Consider the following 22,964-nt stretch of genomic DNA (forward strand, 5'->3'; position numbering starts at 1 on the left):
CACCCAGTTGTATAAGGCTTGTTCAAGCATGCAGAGCTCTGCATGGGTCAATGGTTGTTTCCCTAGTGTCTCATGGGATCCCAGAGGAACGGTCTCATCAAACTACTACTCCTGACAGAATGGGTGTACTGTCAGGAAATAGCTACACATTCTCATTAGAGCAAGCTCGGTTGGTCTGTGCTCCCGAAAAGAAGTCAGAGTCATAGCAACTGGGCCTTAGTGTGCCATAATACTTTCATTTTCACCGTCCCCCTCCCACCTCTGTTACATACAATGCACTTAGCCTTTCACTCTTATTAACTCATGCAGGATGTTTTAGTAGTAATCTGTGTCTTGCATATTACCCTGTCTTCCACCTTTTAGCTCTCAGGTTTTCGGATCTCGTCCAGTGCAGTTCCCAACATTTCCTTTTCATGCCGTACGGGAAGTCTCCCCTGACCCACGGTTCTGTGTGGCTTTCCCGAAATTTAACTCCTTTTCCTAGACATCTCCAGTCCTTTTCCTTCACCCTTCTTCCTTCCCCTTCAACCTTTCCGTCTGGAGAAAGGGCCACTGGCTCTGGAAGGTTGCCAATCACAACAGTCTTTTATGTGTGTGTTCTGCTGTCGCTTGTGAGTAGATTTTTTTATCCATACAGCTAAATAATTTCATTGTAATCAAGCTCCTTTGAGAAGGTCTCCCCTTTTTATATTCACAAGACATTGGAAGGTATTGCTGGGTCTCTAAAAAGTGTCAAATGACTTCATAGTGGAACATTTCTAGTTGAAACTGTTAAGCTTCTGGGATGTAAGGTCTTAGGTGAGTTGCATGACACCCTTAATTTTAGTAAGGGTATGGTTACCTGCTCTAATATAATGGAGGTGGACCCCGCAGAGTTGCATGAAGAAAGGAGAAATATGGGCGCCACTGAAGTGCAGAACTATATAAGGAGAGCCAATGACAAATTGGAAAAATCGGAAATATTTATTATGATGTTTAGTACTCTGGAATTACCTGAACCTGAGCCTTGCAGGCTGTATCTGCCTTAAGGTTCCTCTGTTTGATCCTAACCCAGTGCGATGTTACAAATGCCAAAGATTTGACCATACCAATATGGAATGTAATGGGAGGGCTACATGTGGCAATTGTGGAGGTTCAGCTCACGAACCGGGCACTTCTTGTACCCTTACTACAAATGTGTAAATGGCTCCGGGGATTACCCAATGTGGAGCAAGAAGGAAAAGAAAATTCAGGAGTTGAAAGTAAAGAGACGAATACCCTATGGTGAAGCTAAAAAAAGCTTTCAAAGCAATGAAACCTCCATTTTTTGCTACTTCTTTTGCATCAGCCCTTAAAACACCAAACGCCATGTGTGATGCCTCTCAGACCACAGAATCAAGTACGAGCACATGCACTTGCTGGTGTACGTGTGGGGAAACACTCTCTTGAAACTGAAATTGTTCAGAAGCTGTCAGCAATGGGCTTACCGCCTAAGCCACTTGAAGCCAACTAAGCCTCACCGCAACTCAAGCAACGACCTCCTCCCATAAGTAAAGAAAAATGTCTTTTGAAAGGTAGTTCCAAGTCCAAGAAAGTGGTAGTTAAACCCTCAGATGACCGAACTCTCTCTCTCTCTGATGGAGAATATGCTCTAGAGGATATGGACTTCCAGTCAGAGGAACTGGAGAGCCTGTAACCGGCTAACATTTCCCCCTGACCTCCCCGGTAAGTCACTGCCTCCGAGAGAGAAAGACAAGAACAACCTTCGCTAAACAATGGCTTCCACCGGAATTTCTCCCCCCTGCGGGTCCGGGGATTAGAATAGGCCCGAGGTATTCCTGCCTGTCGTAAGAGGCGACTAAAAGGAGTCCATCCCCCTCACGGGGGTAGTTAGCGCCTGCGTCCGGAGACGGACGGTTCCACGACCTATAATTGTGGTCTTTCTGGTTTTTCACTTCTCGTTTCTTCCTTCCTTTTGTTGGTTCCTTTCTTTGCTCTTCTCCACCTCACTGTCTTCCTTACTCTTTCCCTTGACTTCTCCTTGCCTTCTCATTGCCTTTTTCTCCTTGCCTTCTCATTGCCTTTTTCTCCTTGCCTTCTCATTGCCTTTTTTTCCTTGCCTTCTCATTGCCTCCTTCTCCTTGCCTTCTTCTCATTGCCTTCTTCTCCTTGCTTTCTCATTGCCTTCTTCTCCTTGCCTTCTCTGGTCTCCGCCTCGGCGTTTGAGACAGTCTGTCCTCATTCTCCCTCTCTCTTCTTTTTCCTCTTCTTCCTTCCTCCCTGTGCGTGCCTGAAGGCCGACCCACGCGAAAGCACGCGTAGCCGGTGACGGGGTAACGCGTAAGTCCCCGCCCTGGGTAGACATGTAAGGCACGCGCGTACCCCCTGGTAAAGGCCAGGCCCGGGGAGGGGTGATTGCCTGAGCTGATACCTTCTGACCATGCCGATTGGTCCCTCCGTCTGTTTCTCGGGAGGTGTGACCTGAGGTGTAAACATTCACCTAAGGCGGGAGTGCCCTCTGAGAGGGTCCCCACAAGGAAGGAGCGCGCCATCGGAGACGCTGGCAATCATGGGGGATTCCTCCGCAATGGATTCTACTCCATCGCTTTCGACTTCTGCCCAAAAACGGAAACGTGACCAGCCACCAGTGACAAAAGTACTACCGCCTGCCCCACAGTTTCTCGTCGTTTCTCAATCTGAGAACGGAAAGGATTTTTCCTCTGTCAACCCTTTCGTTATCCAGAAGGGCGTAGATGCCATAGCCGGATCTGTCAAATCTTGTACCAGGTTGCGTAACGGTACCTTATTACTAGAAACTGAGAGTGCCTTTCAGGCACAAAAACTGCTTCGGGCCACACTCCTGTACACGTTCCCTGTCCGGGTGGAGGCCCACCGAACTTTGAATTCGTCTCGTGGTGTAGTGTATACTAGCTCCCTCGACGGATTGACTGACGAGGAGATTCAATCTTTCCTCGCTGAGCAGGGCGTGACGGCTGTCCATAGGGTCATGAAAAAGGTCAACAATGACCTTGTACCGACCCGGACACTCTTCTTGACCTTCGATAGTGTTAAGCTGCCATCGCGCAACAAGGCGGGCTACGAGGTTATTTCTGTTCGCCCCTATGTCCCGACACCTACGCGCTGCTACCAGTGTCAGCGTTTCAATCACACTCGACAGTCTTGTTCCAATGCGGCTAAATGTGTCACTTGTGGCAGGGATGCCCATGAGGGTGACTGTCCACCTCCGTCTCCTCGTTGTGTGAACTGTCAGGGTGACCATGCTGCATCCTCCCGCGACTGTCCTGTCTATAAGGAAGAACGCTGTATCCAAGAAATTCGGGTCAAAGAGAAAGTGTCCACCTCGGCTGCTCGCAAGCTATTGGCTAGTAGGAAGCCCGCGCTGCTCCCAGCGGGAAAATACAGTACTGTCCTCGCCTCTCCTCGGACTACCAGGGAGGTAGCAACCCAGACATGCGATCTGACCTTCAGCACCACGGTCGTCCGTTCGGCCAGTGCTAAGATCGCGCGGTCGACGTCTCCTCTTCCTCCCATCACCCCACAGACACCAGCCCCTTCATCAGCTTCTGCTAAGACGAAGACCCCGAAGTCAGATGCACGGGCCTTCAAGAAGGAACCATCCCGTGCAGACTTCCTACGTTCCTCGACCTCCCAGCCTTCAACCGGTACTTCCACCAAACGTCCTTCCAAAAAGGCTCATAGGAAGCACAGTTCTCCTTCTCCGCCACGGCGCAGTTCTTCTCCTGCGCCACCCAGCGGTTGCCGCCCCAGGCCGTCATCCGTTTCGCCTGGCCGCACCGCTGGTAGCCGTACATCTGGCCGTTCACCGACGGAGGAAGCTCCCCCTCCCGGCCATCCTCCCGAGATGGCCGATGAACCTATGGACCCAATGGACGATGACTGTCCGCCTACTGATAGCGGCGGCGGTGCTCGCTCGAAGCCAGGCCCTCAGCGGCCTTCGAGGTGACCCCTTTTTTCATCTTCCTTTTCTTACAATGGCACTTATTCACTGGAATATTCGCTCCCACCGAGAGGACTTGAAGTTGCTGCTCCGCTTGCACCGTCCGCTCGTCGTAGCCCTCCAGGAAACGAAGCTACGCCCATGCGATCAAATTGCCTTGGCACACTACACCTCTGTGCGTTTTGACCTACCCCCTGTGGTAGGTGTCCCAGCTCATGGAGGGGTTATGTTGCTGGTGCGGGATGATATTTACTACGATCCCATCACGTTACACACCGGCCTGCAGGCAGCTGCCATCCGCATTACTCTCCCCACTTTTACGTTTTCGTTTTGTACCGTTTACACTCCATCGTCATCTGCCGTTACCAGGGCAGACATGATGCAACTTATTGCTCAGCTACCTGCACCATTTTTGTTAACTGGAGACTTCAATGCCCACCATCCCCTTTGGGGCTCTCCAGCATCCTGCCCAAGGGGCTCCTTGTTAGCAGACCTTTTCAACCAGCTCAATCTTGTCTGCCTCAATACTGGCGCCCCTACTTTTCTTTCGGACACATCTCACACCTATTCCCATTTAGACCTCTCTATATGTACTCCGCAACTTGCACGCCGGTTTGAGTGGTATGCACTTGCTGATACATATTCAAGCAACCACTTCCCGTGTGTTATCCATCTCCTGCAGCATACTCCCTCTCCGTGCTCCTCTAGTTGGACCATCTCCAAGGCAGACTGGGGGCTCTTCTCTTCCAGGGCGACCTTTCAGGACCAAACTTTCACAAGCTGCGATCGTCAGGTCGCACACCTCACGGAAGTCATTCTCGCTGCTGCTGAATATTCCATCCCTCACCCTACTTCTTCTCCATGTCGCGTACCGGTCCCCTGGTGGACCGCAGCATGTAGAGACGCTTTACGTGCTCGTCGACGTGCTTTACGCACCTTTAAACGCCACCCTACAGTGGCGAATTGTATCAATTATAAACGATTACGTGCTCAGTGTCGTCGTATTATTAAAGAAAGCAAGAAAGCCAGCTGGGCTGCTTTCACAAGCACCTTCAACAGTTTTACTCCTCCTTCTGTTGTCTGGGGTAGCCTGCGCCGGCTATCTGGCACTAAGGTCCACTCCCCAGTTTCTGGCTTGAAGGTCGCGAATGACGTCCTTGTGGCCCCTGAGGCTGTCTCCAATGCCTTCGGCCACTTTTTCGCAGAGGTTTCGAGCTCCGCTCATTACCACCCTGCCTTCCTCCCCCGCAAACAGGCAGAGGAGGCTAGGCCACCTGACTTCCGCTCCTCGAATTGTGAAAGTTATAATGCCCCATTCGCCATGCGGGAACTCGAAAACGCACTTGGCCGATCACGGTCCTCCGCTCCAGGGCCTGATTCTATTCATATTCAGATGCTGAAGAACCTTTCTCCTGCGGGTAAAGGTTTTCTTCTTCGTACATACAATCGCATCTGGATTGAGGGACATCTTCCCGCATGCTGGCGCGAGTCTATTGTTGTCCCGATTCCTAAGCCGGGGAAGGACAAGCACTTGCCTTCCAGTTATCGACCTATCTCGCTTACCAGCTGTGTCTGTAAAGTGATGGAGTGAATGGTTAACTCTCGATTGGTTTGGCTGCTCGAGTCTCGACGCCTACTTACCAATGTACAATGTGGATTTCGTAGGCGCCGCTCTGCTGTTGACCATCTGGTTACCTTGTCGACCTTCATTATGAATAACTTCTTGCGGAAGCGCCCGACCGTGGCTGTGTTCTTTGATTTGGAGAAGGCTTACGACACCTGTTGGAGGGCGGGCATTCTCCGCACCATGCATACATGGGGCCTTCGCGGTCGCCTCCCTCTTTTTATTCATTCCTTTTTAATGGATCGACAGTTCAGGGTACGTGTGGGTTCTGTCCTGTCAGACACCTTTTGCCAGGAGAATGGGGTGCCACAGGGCTCAGTTTTGAGCGTCGTTCTCTTCGCCATCGCGATCAATCCAATAATGGATTGCCTCCCAGCTGATGTATCAGGTTCCCTTTTCGTGGACGATTTTACCATCTATTGCAGCGCGCAGTGTACACGTGTCCTGGAGCACTGTCTTCAGCGTTCTCTTGACCGTCTTTCCTTCTGGAGTGTCGCCAATGGCTTCCGTTTTTCGGCCGAGAAGACTCTCTGTATTAACTTCTGGCGCTACAAAGAGTTTCTCCCACCGTCCTTACGACTCGGTCCCGTTGCTCTCCCAATCGTGGAGACAACCAAATTTTTAGGCCTTACATTTGACAGGAAACTTAGCTGGTCTCCACATGTGTCATATTTGGCCGCCCGTTGTACCCGTTCTTTAAATGTCCTCCGTGTTCTCAGTGGTATGTCGTGGGGAGCGGATCGAACCATCCTACTTCGTCTATATCGGTCGATCGTCCGCTCCAAGCTGGATTATGGGAGCTTCGTCTACTCCTCTGCACGGCCATCCATCTTACGCCGCCTCAACTCCATACAACATCGGGGTTTACGACTTGCGATCGGAGCATTTTATACTAGTCCCGTAGAGTGTCTTCATGCTAACGCTGGCGAATTGCCACTCACCTACCGGCGCGATATACTGCTTTGTCGGTATGCCTGTCGGCTACTGTCAATGCCCGACCATCCGTCTTATCGTTCCTTTTTTGACGACTCTCTTGACCGTCAATACGGGTTGTATGTCTCTGCCCTGCTACCCCCTGGAGTTCGCTTTCGTCGTCTCCTTCAACACCTTAATTTTTCACTCCCTGCAACCTTTCGAGTGGGCGAGAGCCACACGCCACCTTGGCTCCAGGCTCAGGTCCGCGTTCACCTTGACCTCAGCTTGCTCCCAAAAGAGGTCACCCCCGGTTCGGTCTACCACTCCCGTTTTTTGGAACTTCGTTCGAAGTTCATCAACATGACTTTCATTTATACAGATGGCTCTAAGACCAATGAGGGGGTCGGGTGTTTCTTTATTGTCGGGGCACAAAGTTTCAAATACCGGCTCCATGGCCATTGTTCGGTCTTCACAGCTGAGCTCTTTGCCCTCTACCAGGCTGTTCTTTACATCTGCCGCCACCGACATTCTGCTTATGTCATCTGCTCAGATTCCCTGAGCGCCATCCAGAGCCTCAGTGATCCGTACCCGGTTCACCCTTTCGTACACCGGATCCAACGCTCTCTTCAGCAGCTGGTGGACGTCGGTTCCCCGGTTAGCTTTATGTGGGTTCCTGGCCATGTCGGTATCCCTGGGAACGAAGCTGCAGATGCCGCGGCCAAGGCTGCGGTCCTCCAGCCTCGGACAGCTTCTTGCTGTGTTCCTTCGTCCGATTTTAGCAGGGTCATTTGTCGGCGCATTTTATCGCTGTGGCATGCCGATTGGGCTGCACTTACTGACAACAAGCTTCGGGCCTTAAAACCTCTTCCCATGGCTTGGACGTCCTCCTCACGCCCTTCTCGGCGGGAGGAGGTCGTTTTAGCCCAGTTAAGAATTGGACACTGCCGGTTCAGCCATCGCCATCTGCTGACGGCTGCGCCGGCGCCGTTCTGCCCATGTGGGCACTTGCTGACGGTTAGACACATTTTAATGTCCTGTCCAGATCTTAACACCCTGCGCCTAGATCTTAACCTGCCAAATACTTTCGATGCCATTTTAGCAGATGACCCACGAGCAGCTGCTCGTGTTCTTCGTTTTATCAATTTGACAAACCTCGCTAAGGACATTTGATGATGCTGTTTTTAATCCTATGCCTGTCAGTCTGTCTTTTATCGTGTTTTCCCTTTTAGTTGTTGTTGTCAACTTGTGCCTCGCGGTGCATTCTTAGAGTAGTCAGGGCGCTAATGACCATTGAAGTTGTGCGCCCTAAAACCACAAAAAAAAAAAAAAAAAAACGGAATTTCTGTGCCGCAGTGGAATTTCAATGGATATCGCTCACATATGGAAGAATACAGCTCCTGGTTCATGAGAAACCATTCTGCATCCACTTACAAGAAACGTATCTTAAAGTCACAGACACACCTGCATTACGGGGTTACCACCCATAAAGGAAGGAAGATACCACTGGAGACAGGGCTAAAGGTGGAGTGGCTATTTTCATTGATGGCAGATGTCACTCCTCTCTTGTCACTCTTACCACGGCTATGCAAGTAATTACTGTGAAAGTTCTTGCACCCTTTAATATGACCGTGCGTTCTTTGTACCTTTCACCTAATGATGCTTTGGATGCAGACACACTGGCAGAACTCTTCAGGGCAGTCCCACACCCATTCTTCCTTGTGGAGGGACTTCAGTGCACACAGTGTGCTGTGAGGCTCGGCTACCACTTGCTCCAGGGGTCAGATGATCGAGCGACTCGTCCATTCTGAGAATATCTGCCTTCTGAATGTGGGTCAGATGACACACTTTTCCACAGCTACAGGATCTTTTGCAGCCATTGACCTTTGTTTTTGTTCCCCAGCTATAGCAGATGCAATTCAGTGGGAAGTGGCTTCAGATTTACATTCTAGGGACCACTTCCCAGTGTGGATCTGTCTGCTGACTAGGTTGGTGGCTGACAGGAGGCCAGCAGATGGATGATACAAAGGGCAAATTGGTTGCAGTACAGACAACTGGTTATTTTTGAACAAAAGAGTTGTGCAGAGGAAACAGTGGAGCATATCACTTGCGAGATCCAATGGGCTGCTGCAGAGTCCATCCCCCACTTTGGTAACCACCTCTGGCAACGGCCTGTACCTTGGCAGAATGATAACTGTCGATTGGCAATCAGGAGCAGACAAACAGCTCTTTGGAACTTCAAACACTGTCTAACTACAGAAAACCTTCATGCCTTCAGATCTGTGAGAGCACATGTGAGGCGAGTGATAAAAGAATGGAGGAGGGATTCGTGGAAGGAATTCATGACTTCCACTGCGGAAGTTTGGGACTCAATCCAGTTGATTTCCGCAAGGGTACCACACGTCCCCTTACAACCTTGTCAAGTAATGGGGCCTTGGTGGACATGCCAGAAGACATGGCTCAGGTTTTAGCTGAACACTTCTTTACTGTCACTGTGCCATCCAAACAAGCTCCTTCTCATTTTGTTCCTACATAATGACGAAGACTACAACATTCCGTCTTCCGTGTGGTAACTGGAATCAGCTTTGTCTGCAACCATAGACACTGCTCCAGGACCTGATGAGATCCATTATGCCCTGCTTCATCATCTGTGGCCTGAAGTGAAAGGACAGCTCCTCTCTTGCTCAGTCAGCTCTGGTTTGATGGACAGTACCCTACAACTTGGAAGGAGGCAATATTTATTCCATTCTGGAAACCAATCAAGGACCATAGTGCCCCCAAGAGTTACCAGAGTGTATCACATACCAGTTGTATGGTTAAGACTCTTGAACGTATGGTCAACCGCCGCTCGAATCCCTAGGACACCTAAGCTGCTCCCAGTGCTGTTTCAGGTGCTACTGTTCCACCCTTAACAACTTAATTCTACTGGAGATGGCAACACAGAGAGTCCTCCTTATGCTGAAACCATTTGGTTTTTGACCCTGAAAAAGCATATGTCACTACTTGGAGGTACAACATCCTTCACCAACTTCATGAATGGGGACTATGTGGACGCCTGCCACTTCGAGGACCGGCGTTTTTGATATTCCGTTGGTGATGCCTTGTGTGACTGCTATGTTCAAGAGAATGGGGTCCCTCAAGGTAGTGTCCTCAGTATCACATTGTTTGCTGTCACTATCAATAGCATTTCCTCCTCAGTCAGGAGCCCTGTCAAATGCTCTTTGTTTGTGGGTGACTTTGCAATCTTCTACTGTCCCTCTTATCATACGATGACGACGAGGCAGCTACAGCTGACCATTAGGAGGCTGGAAACTTGGCCCAGGACTATTTTTCGGTTCTCAACTGAGAAGACTTACATGTGTCAATTTAAACCATGCATGTCAATGTTTTAACTAACCAGTGCTCAAGATGGGAGGGAAATATTTTACTTTTTCAAAAAGCTGTGTGCTTTTTGGGTTTAATATTTGACTCGAAATGGCTCCCACACCTTAAAGTCCTATGAACAAAGGGCTTCCAGTCATTGAATATTTTGAAACGCCTTAGTGGCTAACATGGGGCGCTGACAGGTCCCGCCTCCTGCAGTTTTATAGGGCGTTTGTTCGCTCACGTTTAGATTATGACAGCAGAGCAGCCTGTACCTCCTACCTCAAGATGTTAGATGCTATCCACCATGAGGGCATATCACTACTCCAAATTCGGTGACATATCCTCTTGGCTCGACATGCACTGAAAATCTGAGTCACTTCAGTCATATGCATTTAGTTCAGTGGTTGAAACCGCCTTTGAACAGCTGTTCAGGAATCGGCCCCATGCGACCAAGCCATTTGGGACATCTGCTACAAACTGTTTCAAGGATCTAGATGTATCAGGCATCAAAATATACAGCCAGGGATGGAACACATTGCCTTGGTGTCTTCAGAGGCCCAGAGTAATTTTAAGCTTGATACAGTACAAGAAAACTTGTACTCCAGATTATGTTTTTACAACTTTGGTTTCGTCCATTTGAAGTACATACAACAGTTTTATTGTTGTTTATACAGATGGATCCCAGCAAGAGAATGCCCTCGGGTGTTATGCTGTTTTCCCTGATAGAGTTTTTAAAGTGTGTCTTCTGGAACAATTTACAAATTATGATACGGAATTATATGGCTTTCTGATGGCACTGGAGACAGTTCAGACACACCACCACACAAGGTTTCTTGTCTGTTCTGACTCGCTCAGTGTACTGCAAGCACTTCCCCAAATGTATCCAGTAGACTAGCTGATTCTGCTCATCCATGACTCCTTACAGCAGCTGTAACACAGTGGCGAGGAGGTGATCTTTTGCTGGGTACCTGGCCACTTTGGGATACAGAGAAACAACATGGCCTACAAAGCCGCCGAGGAAGCATGTCGGGATGGTGCTCTCCATCAGTGTCCCATCCCATTGCTCGCTGTCATCTCATTTTCTGACACACACATCATGTGTCAGTGAAAGACTAAATAGTTGCAGAAAACAAAGTGCGGTCACTCAAATCGACCACAAAGGCATGGCGGGCTTCATGTCAGCCTCACTCCCCAAAGGAGGTTCTGCTTACCAGACTGTGCGTCGGACATAGCCCTTTAACACATGTGTACCTCCTTCAGCAGGAGGCTCCACCAGTATGTGAAGTTTATCACATGCCACTTTCAGTTCAGCACATTTTGACAACGTGTGTCCTGTATACTGATATTAGGACAGCCCTCAGTCTCGGTGGCAATCTGCCCACTATCCTCGCAGATACTGATTCCAGTTTTACAAGGGTGGTAAAATTCAGTGAACTGTCAGGCCTCATCCCTAAATTATTGGGGAAGGGAGGCAGACTTATAATGCATTATAAACTCTTCCACATGTGTGGACGGCCTACATCTCCACTGATGAGATTAGCATGCTGACTTTTCGTCAGGGCACTGGTGACCATGATGTCGAGCGCCCCTCAACTCAAATAATCACCATCCTCGTGAGGCTGACTGGACCCTATTACGTACCTCCCTACCTCAGAAAACGTGAGGAGATAGCGAAAATCTAAGCCGGGTCCTTGCACACCAGAGGCAGTAATACTGATTATTCAGCAAAACATCATGTAGAGCGCAAAAAAAAGTATGGATATAAGCTGGCCATTCATGTTTTTTTTTCTGTAAAAATGACTAATCATTTCTATTCAAGAATTCCTCTGTGCTATATAATGACCATCTTTAATCTACATTTGAAAACACTTTTACCATCTGTCAAACATTTTATTTCCAGGGATAGACTTCAGAGTTTTATAGCTGCGTATTACACCTCTTGCTGTGCCAAACTTTGATTAAGTGCTGCACTTGTGAATACCTCTTTTAGTCTCAAACATATTTGTAAGTAAACAAATGTACTGTAAAGCTTCAATTAATATGCCCAACTGCCTGCAAGACATAAGAGTGAAAGTGCCACACATAATTCCAATCTTATTCTTTTGTGCGAAAAATAGTTTTCCCCTAAATAAAGAGTTGCCCCAGAATATTATCCCACAGGGGAAGAGTAGACCAGAATCGTGATAGATGGAGCAGGCAGCAAAATTTGAGTAGGTCTGCTTGAAAATATTATAACGGATGACCTAAAACATGTCACCAAAATGAGATTGATACTAGCTTTAGCCAAGAAAAGCATTGAACAGAAAGGAGAAATTTATATCTGATCCTCCAAATAAAGACCTGAGGAAAAGACTAGTCAACTGCTATATTGTGGATGTATTTGTATTAAGAATAGGGATCTGGATATTGTGAGAAGATGAGGAAAGAAGGCTGAAGGTACTGGGAATGTGTGTATGGAGCAAACTGGAAAGTGTGAGAAATGAGGAGATGCTGGAAGAGTAGGGGAGAACATAAAACATTTAGCCACTAGAAGGAAATATTGACTAGGCCATGTATTGAAATGCTCATACTGACTGATTCCAGCAAGAAAGAGAAGGTATGGTAAAGGGAAAGAGGGGAATAGGAAGTAGAAAACAGCAAGCAATGAACAATACAGCATTAACTGTGCTGAACTAAAGAGGAGAACACACAGCAGGGAGAGATGGACCTGTTGCAAGACAGAATAGTGACGACGACAACAATGACAATTATGGAGAATGGGGGCTGAAGCTGTGTCACACAATCCTGATTTGGATTTTAAGTGGTTTACCCAAGTTGCTTATTGCAACTGCCGGTATGGGTCCTCCACTAAGCCATGGCCAGTCTTCTTTACTGTCTTCCTTTATAAACAGTTACACATATATTATTTGTTTGTGTGTGGGGGGATCACTGTTGAGCCAAAAAATTGTGACTTCTGTGTAATAGCATATTGGTTCACCTTTGTAACATTATAAAGAAAGATTCTGCATGGCACAAATCTGACAAGGTATGTGGCATCAGATGGCCAGACACAAGTCACCCAATTCCCAAAATATAGAACGTTGATTTGTGGGTGCGTAACTGGTGCCCAATAGTGATCCAAATGGTCACATTCAGATTGGACAACTTGGTGGTTAGTATCTCATAAGTTGACTGTTGTGCTCCTCACACTGCTACAGCATGATTCTGGCCGTGTGACATAGGCAGTAATCCTTGTGGAAGATCTGCTTCACTGTCAACGATATCAACCATGAAGGAATAGGGCCGGTTCACAATAACGTTCACATAGTCGACGGCTGTCATTGTGCCTGCTACCACCACCATAGATTCCAGGGAAACAGAGGTGAATGTCCTACTACACCCAGCAACCTGTGCACATGCTTGGAGCAGCTGTTTGCCTGGACGTGTGGGTATCTGGACATAATGGTGGATCCGATGTAATGAGAAACATGATTTATCCGTCCGGGTGACACATTTCCTTTGATCTGTGGTGCAATCTCGATGATCCTGTGCCACTGCAATCTTTATTGATGAAGTCTTTGGGTCAACACGGGAACACATAGATGTCGTCTGCTTGCAGTTATGTGTTCTACAGTATGTACTGAACGGTGTGTCTTGAAATAGTTGCGCATGCTCCAACATTGTACTGTGTTGTCTTATCGGCCACATATTGACCTTCATGTTCTGTGAAGAAGTGTGGACATCTGACACTTTGTCACCTACTCATGGTTTCACCGCCTTTCAACTGTTTTTCATAGATGCTGAGGACAGTCGCAGAAAAAAAAAGCTGTGCAGCTTTGCCATTTCAGAGATGCTCTTTCCTATGTCCCAGGCCGTAGCAATCAGTTCTTTGTCAAAGTCAGTTATGGAACTGGTTTTCCCCTTTGTTATATAGTTGCTAAAATAATTACAAATATGGCTTTGCACTCTTTATATACTTTCCTTTCCCCATCAGTCACTTGCAACACCACCAGGTGGCATTTATCTACAGCAGTCAGAGGATCATCCTTTGGCAGCTTTTGTATTGTTCATGACTATCCACCACCTTCGTGTATAGTAAGACAGGATCCAGAGGGCATGGTACCATTTAGGAGTGAGTTTTAATCTAAGATGACTACAGTTCCACTGACTTGAAAAGTGATTTATAAATTTTAGTAACCGACTTTTAATCAACTGCACAACCTGAACTTAGAGGTTTAAATTGATATACACTTTGCTTCAGTTTAAATTTTGTGTTGCTGAGCTATCTCCTATAGGAGCATTTTACATAGTGATGTTGAGGTCTCATTACGTTCTCCTATTTATTCAGGGTAATGCTCTTTCAGTGAAACTGGAGATTCTGAGCTGACAAACCTCCTCCGTGAAGTGGACGGTTTGCTGAGGGGCAGTGCTGATCAACAACAGACGGCATTTTATTTGTTGGAACAACATTACAACCAAGTAAGCTTCCTTTACTTTTGCTACATTGTGCTTCTGAAAGAGTTTTGTCTGACAGTGCTATAAAGTAAAAATTAAAACAGACATCAAGCCGAAAATTGCTTTGAACATCACAGTACTTCACAAGGCACAGTTCTGTCAGAGGTGGTATGTCATTGCTTTCCACTGACCTTAGAATTGACTTCCCAGCCCATTGTAGGGAGGACATACAGTTTAACGTCGAATCCAAACCACGGTGGAACTGGGCATTTTTCACATTGGCCAGGGATTGAACCTGAGGCCTTCCTGGCACTTCATTACCTTCCTTTGTTGCACATTACAGAAAAAGAATTACTGTTGTCTTCTCTTACAAGAATTATCATAATACTTTCCATCGAGTAATGAAAGAAATTATCATATTTCTATTTAGAATGCTCTTAGTAAGTGGTGGGTTAAAGAATAAACAGCATGTGTTGCCCAATTTATTTCTGGTTATATAAAAATTCTTTGTCAAAGCATATGGTTAGTGTTACACTCCCATCTGCATCGATTGCAGCAGAATTAAGTGCTTCATTGTAAATATAGTACAAATTACTGGGTGGAAATAAATGTAAAAGCATCCCAGCCAGTGGTCACTTTCACAACATTTCTTAGCAGAGACTATATAGTATTTGCATGAACAAAATTATAGACAAAAATAAATGGAAGACTTTTTTAGCAGATTTTATTAAAATCAATCTTTCTAAGATGCTTGAACAAATGTTAATGTAGCTACTTTTCAGACTGAAAGGTCCTACCAATAATGATTTTATTTAAATTTTGTTATATTAACCCATCTAGTGGCTGAAAGGTTCTACAAATAATGGTTTTATTTACATTTTGTTATATTAATCCAGCCAGCTAGCCGTGCATGTTAAAATGCTGCTTACAGGTCGAGAAGGTGTGCCGGCCTCTAATTAAATCTGCCTGATGAATTAATGATGTACTTTGGTGTGCCATCCATCTCGTATGCAGTTTTGAAAACTCCTGCATGCTTTCATACAAATCATACTATGTGCAGACAATCAGGGTAAGTGTAGTTTGTCCCAGGAGGTAACAGGGCGGCACGAGGAAGGACGTTTGACCACCCCGTAAATTAACTGTGATCCAAAATCTGTTCATAACTGTGCCGACCGTGCGCAGATGCGGAACAAAGGCATAAGAAAAAGATAATTCACATTTTGCAATATTAGTGTGTCCTTTCCAATGCCGTACTGACATCACCCATCAGGCATGAACCAAGATGATGGAGGTAATACATGCTTGAAGTTGAGGACTAATACCTCAAAATTTGTTGTACAATGTTAATGAACTAAATTGTGATTGGTGTCAGATTCGTTTTGGTTTTATACCATTGTTTCACATATTCATGGTAGGATTAACACAAAAATATTTGAAACTTTTTGGCAGATAAGTGTGTGACAAACAGACACTCAAACTGAGAACCTTGCCTTTGCAGGTAGTCCTCTTATTGACTTAGCTATTGGGGGCACAACTCGTGACCTGCCCTCACAACTTCACTTCTGTCAGTGCCTCTCTATCTAGCAAGTCTCACAGAAGCTGTCCTGCACCTCAAACACAACTAGCACTCCTGGTAGACAGGGTACCTATATCACTAAACAGCATGCTTCATGGTACACAGTCTCTGTTACTGGCTGCTTGCCTAACAGCTTTCAGGGGATCCAAACATTTGTCATTAAGAATTGTAAACTTGTGTTACAGGTTTAACACAGCGAGACAGGTGCTCCAGCAAGATACAGTTTACATTTTGTGAGGCTGTATAACTCACTGAGCAGAAATTACCTACACTATATTTGTCCAATATTTGAGAATGAGAGCACATAGCGATTTCCAACAAACTTTGCATACAATTTGAAATTGTTTTCGAAACATTTTGTCCCTTACATCCTTAGTATCAGATGTATAACACACCAACTCATTCGTAAAGTAATCAGTTATTTGAAAGTATTTATTCACAGGAATTAGATTCTTTAATTTTGTGCTGCGACTTCATTGGTTGTGGGCAAAATGGAAAGGATAGGTTTGTATTCAACATAGAGGAGGCACTGAATCGCAAACAGGCACTACGTAAAAAATACTAGAAATATTCTTTCCATAGCAGCTGCCTGTGACTGAGTGCCTGCTCTGTGTTGTGGATAGCAATCTATGCTTTCCACATTGTTGCTACCTAAAATGTAAGTATTGTGTGCGGACCAAGGAATGTGTTGGTCAGCTGCATGCAGCCCCACTGCTTAATAATATGGAACATCAGTTGTATTTTTATTTGTACTACACTTTGTGCACTGTGTGGTTATTATTTCCACAGTTTCTCTGTCCCCTTACATGTGAATATTGACAAGCACTGGATACTTGCTGTACTTTATTTTATTATGTTTTTTAATAAATATTAATATATAGTGATCGGTAGACAAGGTAAAAAAAAAGATCATAACTTTGAAACAAAAAACTTACGGGCCCCACAAGGTGTTGTAGCAACAGGAATGGAATTATTTTGTTTTCTGAAAATGATCATATATTATAATGGATGAATATAGTCTCAAGTATTTTCACGCAGTAAGTTACACTGACTGAAGACATATTCTCAGTTTCTAACCGTTATGCTTGTCTTACTGTCCTGAATATTTCACTTAAGATTATACCTCTTGCTGAGCAGATTATGTCTGCATTTTAAACTTTTTAGTTGGATCACTAATTATATGAAATACCGAAAATAAAATTTTTGCTGCTCTGCTGGAAGCTGTTCGGTAGGCAACCTGCAGTGGGGCCAGTGTTCCCTGTCCTAGAATAGTTGCCCAGGGACACAGATGCCTCTGCTCTTAAATAAATTATCATAACCCATTTTTCTGACAGCCAGATGAATCCTGTGTTTGGTAGCTCTGTGTCTATTTAACTCTGCATTTGGCCAATCTCTGATCACTTTCAATTCAGACATGATTTGGATCCTTAACTTAAACAATTCCTTCATCGTTTGATGAAATATATATTTTAGCTCCATTGGTCCTTATCGAGTCTATTTTATTTTATTCATTTATTTTCCTCTCGAAAAATGTATTAAAGGCAAATGTGTTGCTCCTCTCAGCGAATTCTACTAATGCATGGCCTGACCTCAGTCATTCCTGCTATTATGTCCAAAGTTATCTGCTGAAATATCATTTTTCCTGCTCAGTTTTGCATTAAAATCATTATCATCCTGTAGCTAGTTTGTCATTGGCCAGTTTCTGTAAAAGTTCTTTCCTAATGCTGTTTCTTCCTGAAAATTACAAGTATGTTTACTGTAGAAATGTCGTAAATGTAGCATGCTTGTATGTTGTTAGATGAATTAATGAACTCTGTTTATGTCAGGGAACAGTATTTTTGTGGAATGAGTTTGAGTTCAAGCAGTTATTTAATCTCATAACAGTAACAGTATTTCAAAGATATGAGTTCAAGCAGTTATTTAATGTTATAATGGTAACAATGTTTCAGATATATTCAGTAATGAGTTGTAGTTTGAAATCGTTCGGTGTTGAAAGAATATTATGTAACTGGATAACAATACAAATAGCAGCATATGGCTGGACTTCATGTTACAAATAGAACATTTTATTCTTGATTACTTCCTGGAATACCCTACTCTGTGAATTGTTTTGTTCTGTACCTAACCATCTGCACCTTTACTGTTGATGTCATAAGACAATTTAGTTGTGTAAAACCAAAGAATGTCAGTACCATCTTCTCTAATAAGTTTATAACAAACTATGCTCATTTTTGTTGTTTGTGTGTGATTAGTTTCTTTCCAAACTGTTACACAAATTTTTCATAATAAAAACATATGTTTGCTTGTTCTAATCAGGACTACTGAATTTATGGTAGACTTCTGTCATGCCTAATGTACAGTCCCTTGGTTGCATTAAGAAACTAACCTGCAGATAAATATCTTGACAGAACCCCACTGTGCACTATATTTAACACTTGTCACTGAAGGCATGTGCTGCTCTGTGCTACCTTCACTTGCACATGACATCTAGTTGTAGTTCCATCTAGTTGTAGTTCCAGATTTTGCTTTATGTAACAGTGTCACTCAACACAATAAGAATAATTCTGTAATGACCTTGTGAGGTGATAACTGAGCAGCAAGAAATACCAGTGTATTATAGCCAGAGTGACATAGCTCAGTAATTTATATGTTCTGATGACTACCTGCAGCAATGGCCAAAATGTAGTGTTGTACAATACAGTTGCAGATTTGTTTCCCTCAAACACACTCCTGCACAAGAAGCTTACATTTACACAAGGGATTTTCTTGATCTGATAGGTTTGCAGTGACTTGTATGTTGACCGTGTCAGTGATTTGTGTACTCCATTAGTATTTCTTGAACCTGATGTGAAGTTGTCGGTTCCAGTACTCCGACGAGCCCGAGGTACTGTGGCGGCTCGCGCAGGCATCGCACGCCCTGACAGCGACTATGGAGGATGCAGTAACTCCTGAAAGGAAGAAATCCATTATACAGAAGGGTCAGCAACAGTAAACATCACTTTTTTTTGTATTGGTTAGTCATTTGCAAGGCTTCATATCCCTGGCTTTTCCTTACATCAGACACCCCCCCCCCCCCCCCACTCTCTCTCTCTCTCTCTCTCTCTCTCTCTCTCTCTCTCTCTCTCTCTCTCTCTCTCTCTCTCTCTCTCTCTGTGTGTGTGTGTGTGTGTGTGTGTGTGTGTGTGTGTGTGTGTGTGTGTGTGTGCAGATTCTTAGGGATGATAGCAAGAAAATGACTCTGAACATCCTTTTTATGCCAAGGCACACACACACACGCGCGCGCGTGTGTGTGTGCCTTGGCATAAAAAGGATGTTCAGAGTCATTTTCTTGCTATCATCCCTAAGAATCTGCTTATGAAACAATAAGTTGTGGAGTTATGTGGAGAAACATGAAGAGGAACATTGAAAATGGAAATGAGCATTTGGCATCATTGGCCGGGAGGCCCCATACGGGGCAGGTCTTATTACATTCGACGCCACATTGGGCGACCTGCATGCCAAATGGGGATGAAATGATGATGAAATCCCCACCCAGCCAGGAATGTAACTCGGGCCCCTTAGGTCGGCAGTCTGTCACGCTGACCATTCAGCTATCGGGGCAGAAAAGAGGAACATTAAAGTCTTGTAATGCAAACCAGCCAACTTTTACGTGTGTGGTGGGTTTTTTTTTTTTTTTTTTTTTTTTTTTTTTTTTTTTTTTTTTTTGCCCCCCCAGCTGATCCATAAAATTTTTGGAAATTGCAGCGTTTTATGGATAGACGGTGTCATTTTACGACTTCACAGACAAAAACTTTAACATTTGATAATCATCCCACTTCCATACAATCGATTGTTTGTGTGGGTCAAAGACAAGTCTACCATAGTCGATAACCCATTCGTTGATATGACTGGTACTTTAACCTGTGATATTTGTGTCATCATTGGAATTGAATTTAATGCCAGGATAACAGTTCTTCCATGTGAATCTTACATGTAGCCAGGGTCTACTCTGCAAATTCTTTGTTCCGCTCTGTTTGCTTGTTGTGATTTAATTCCTATTGTTTGGCCATGAGTGGATCAATTACATTCATTCCACATGTGTGTGTTTTTTACTGTGTGCATATTCTTTGTTCATTAGGTTGACATCATGTTCATTTAATTGTTTAAGACTTTACATTTTCATACGCTGTATTCCTATTGTAGGATTCATGAATAAATCCAACTAGAAACAGTACTTCCAGACATTTAAAGAATCATAGTTTGTTGATTTTCCGTGCATATTAAAATCGAGAAAGGGAGAAAAAATTGCCTTTTGCATGGTATGTGGGTGTGAAATTAATATTGCAAATGGTGGAAGAAATGATGTAAGTAATCATGTGAAATGCATTAAACATGGAAGTCATGTTAAATTGATGGAAGATAACAAGAAAATCAACACCTTTTTTGCCAAGACTGGAAACATTGACAATGATGTAATTAGGATAGTGTGTCTGTTTACTTCCTTTTTGGTGGGACACAGTGTGGCTTTAAATGTGGCTGCTCGTGCTGGTACTTTATTTAAGGTGATGTTTCCCACATCAGAAGTTGCCAAGAAATATAGCTGTGGTTGCACGGAAGTGCCATGCATTGTAAATAAAATGGCAAAAAATGTGTCATCTGAAGTTGTTAAGTGCCTTCAGAATGGACCATTTTCTTTGGCAGTGGATAGAAGCAAAGATATGGATGACAAGTTGTATCCTGTTGTTGTCACATTTTATGATATTGCACGGGAAAAAGTAGTGAGCACTGTGCCATCCATACCAGTGCTACACAGGGACCCAGCAGGGCAAAACATACAGGTAGGTAACCTGATGTTATCACAGCTGATTTCTCATAACACACCAATTGAAAACTGTGTGGCTTTCGGCTTCAACAATGGTCCTGTTATGATAGGACATAGAAATGGGGTTTCAGCAGTTCTGAATGAAGTTCAACCAGGTAACTGCTATCATAGGTTGCATTTCTCACCTGATTAATCTAGCCGCTGAAAAAGGTGCTAGGAGATTACCACGTAAAGTGGATGAGGTTCTTGTTGAAATGTTTTATTTCTTAGAGAAGAGTGTTGAAAGAAAAGAATGCCTTCAGAAATTCCAGAACTTGCACAATAAAGAAGCAAAGAAAATTCTGAAGCATGTATGTACCAGGTGGTTATCTTTGTACATATGTTTGGGTAAACTACTGGACCTGTGGGATCTGCTTCTTTGTTTTCTTCAAGGAGGAAGTAGTATTATGTGCCTAAAACATTTCCACAAGCTTGACATCTTTAAGAATAACTAGTGTTGAGCGAAGTTGATCCAAAGAGTGTCAGAAGAAGAGAATTCTTGATTCTGCTGCTACGTATGCCCCTAAAAGAAAAGCGTATTCTTCTGTGACAAAGTCATCCTAAAAAGTAAGACTTCTGCTCCAACATATGAAGAAAAAATGTTTGTTCCTGTCCTCATGTGTTTGATAAATTCAGTATTGCCCTTCAGACTTCTTCCTCACAAGTTCACTTTTTATTAGAACTTCCAACGGATTTGCTAAAGCAGTTGTTCATCAAGTTTGTTAAGCCCAAAATTGTCAAAAGCTCCTCATTGCTTGAAGTTGAGTACAACTTGATTCAAAATCAAAGAAGTGACGATGAGTTAGTTATCGGCATTCAGACTTCAAACGTAGCAAATGGTCTCCGGGATAGAGCTAAACCCTTTTTCTTTTCATCAACTTTGTACTGCCTGTGCCTACACCATCCACAAGTTTCCACTCAAGATGATATGTTAAAGCACGCTCAAGTTGCTAGGTTAGACAAAATTGAAAATGAGTAGTTTTCTTCCACATGTCTAACTACAGACGAGGTGGCGAATGAGCTTCAGACACAGTTCACAGCTCTTCAGGTAGATGGCACGTTGGCTGCAAATCGAGATGCTGCAGGTGATTCTAGTTGGGCCCAGATATCAAGAATTTGTGGAGCCAATGGACTTGTCAAGTATAACCGAATTTCTAGAGTAATGCTCTCTCTCTCTCTCTCTCTCTCTCTCTCTCTCTCTCTCTCTCTCTCTCTCTGTTCTCGCTATACTCCGTAGCAGTGCAGAATGTGAACATGCTTTGAGCCTTGTGAAGAAAAATAGAACAGAGTTCAGATCATCCATGTCCAATGAATATCTGGAGGCTATTTCTATCTGGAAGACTAAGAGTTCTGGTCCCTGTTATGATGAAACTTTTTTCAAGACTTTTTGCAGGAAGCTAAAAAGGCCACAACAATGACTAAGTTGAACTAGCGTGTGATCTGCAGTGTGTATAAATTATTTCTTGCCTGTGTTACATTAAACAAGTTTCATTGTGTAAAGCCTTTTTCAATCATCGCATATCTGCTTAATTTATCATGAAAGTCCTGTTATGTATGCTCCAAACCAATATTCACCACATCTGCTGCTGTTTAACATGGATTTCTTCTGGATTGTTATGTTCATCTACAAATCATTGGCCTATGATTTATGTAGACATGATTTTATCGAGGTATCCTGTTTAAAGCATGAATTACCGTATTTACTCGAATCTAAGCCGCACTTTTTTTCCGGTTTTTGTAATCCAAAAAACCGCCTGCGGCTTAGAATCGAGTGCAAAGCATGCGGAAGTTCTGAAAAATGTTGGTAGGTGCCGCAACAACTAACTTCTGCCGCCGGATATATGTAGCGCTACACAGGCAACGTTTGTAGGCACAAAGATAAATACTGGCGCCAAAACATCTGCGTCAGTAAATAAAATAAAATACAAAAAAAAATTGGAAGACGAGCTTTTTTTTCTCCGCCCGAGTTTCGACCACTGCATTTTCATACATTGTACAACAAAGTAAATACAAATTCCATATTGTTCATCTTCTAATGTAGCAGCATTTCAATGTAATACGAAAATCCGACTGGCAAGACTGTTTGGGATGTTTGTCAATATGGCCAACTCTATGTTCTGAATTTTTTCCTACCTGTGAGAAGAGATGGTTGCTAATAGGAACTTTTATGAATTGGGAATCACATGCAGTATTCTCTTCACCATAAGAATAATACGAATATAAACATTTTGCCATGTATTCTTTCGTGTTTGCT

At 44.2% G+C, this 22,964-nt stretch overlaps 1 protein-coding gene across 1 annotated transcript in view; it reads left to right on the forward strand.

The window, feature by feature from the left end:
- The window catches only part of LOC126100626 (regulator of microtubule dynamics protein 3-like), a 106,719-nt gene that overhangs the window by 24,005 nt on the left and 59,750 nt on the right, over positions 1-22,964 (forward strand). The window contains exons 2-3 of the mRNA XM_049911253.1: positions 14,204-14,318; positions 18,737-18,848. Of these exons, the coding sequence (XP_049767210.1) occupies positions 14,204-14,318; positions 18,737-18,848 (227 nt within the window). The remainder of the gene's footprint in view (positions 1-14,203; positions 14,319-18,736; positions 18,849-22,964) is intronic.

This window comes from Schistocerca cancellata, chromosome 9, assembly GCF_023864275.1.
Source record: "Schistocerca cancellata isolate TAMUIC-IGC-003103 chromosome 9, iqSchCanc2.1, whole genome shotgun sequence".
Classification (NCBI taxonomy): domain Eukaryota; kingdom Metazoa; phylum Arthropoda; class Insecta; order Orthoptera; family Acrididae; genus Schistocerca; species Schistocerca cancellata.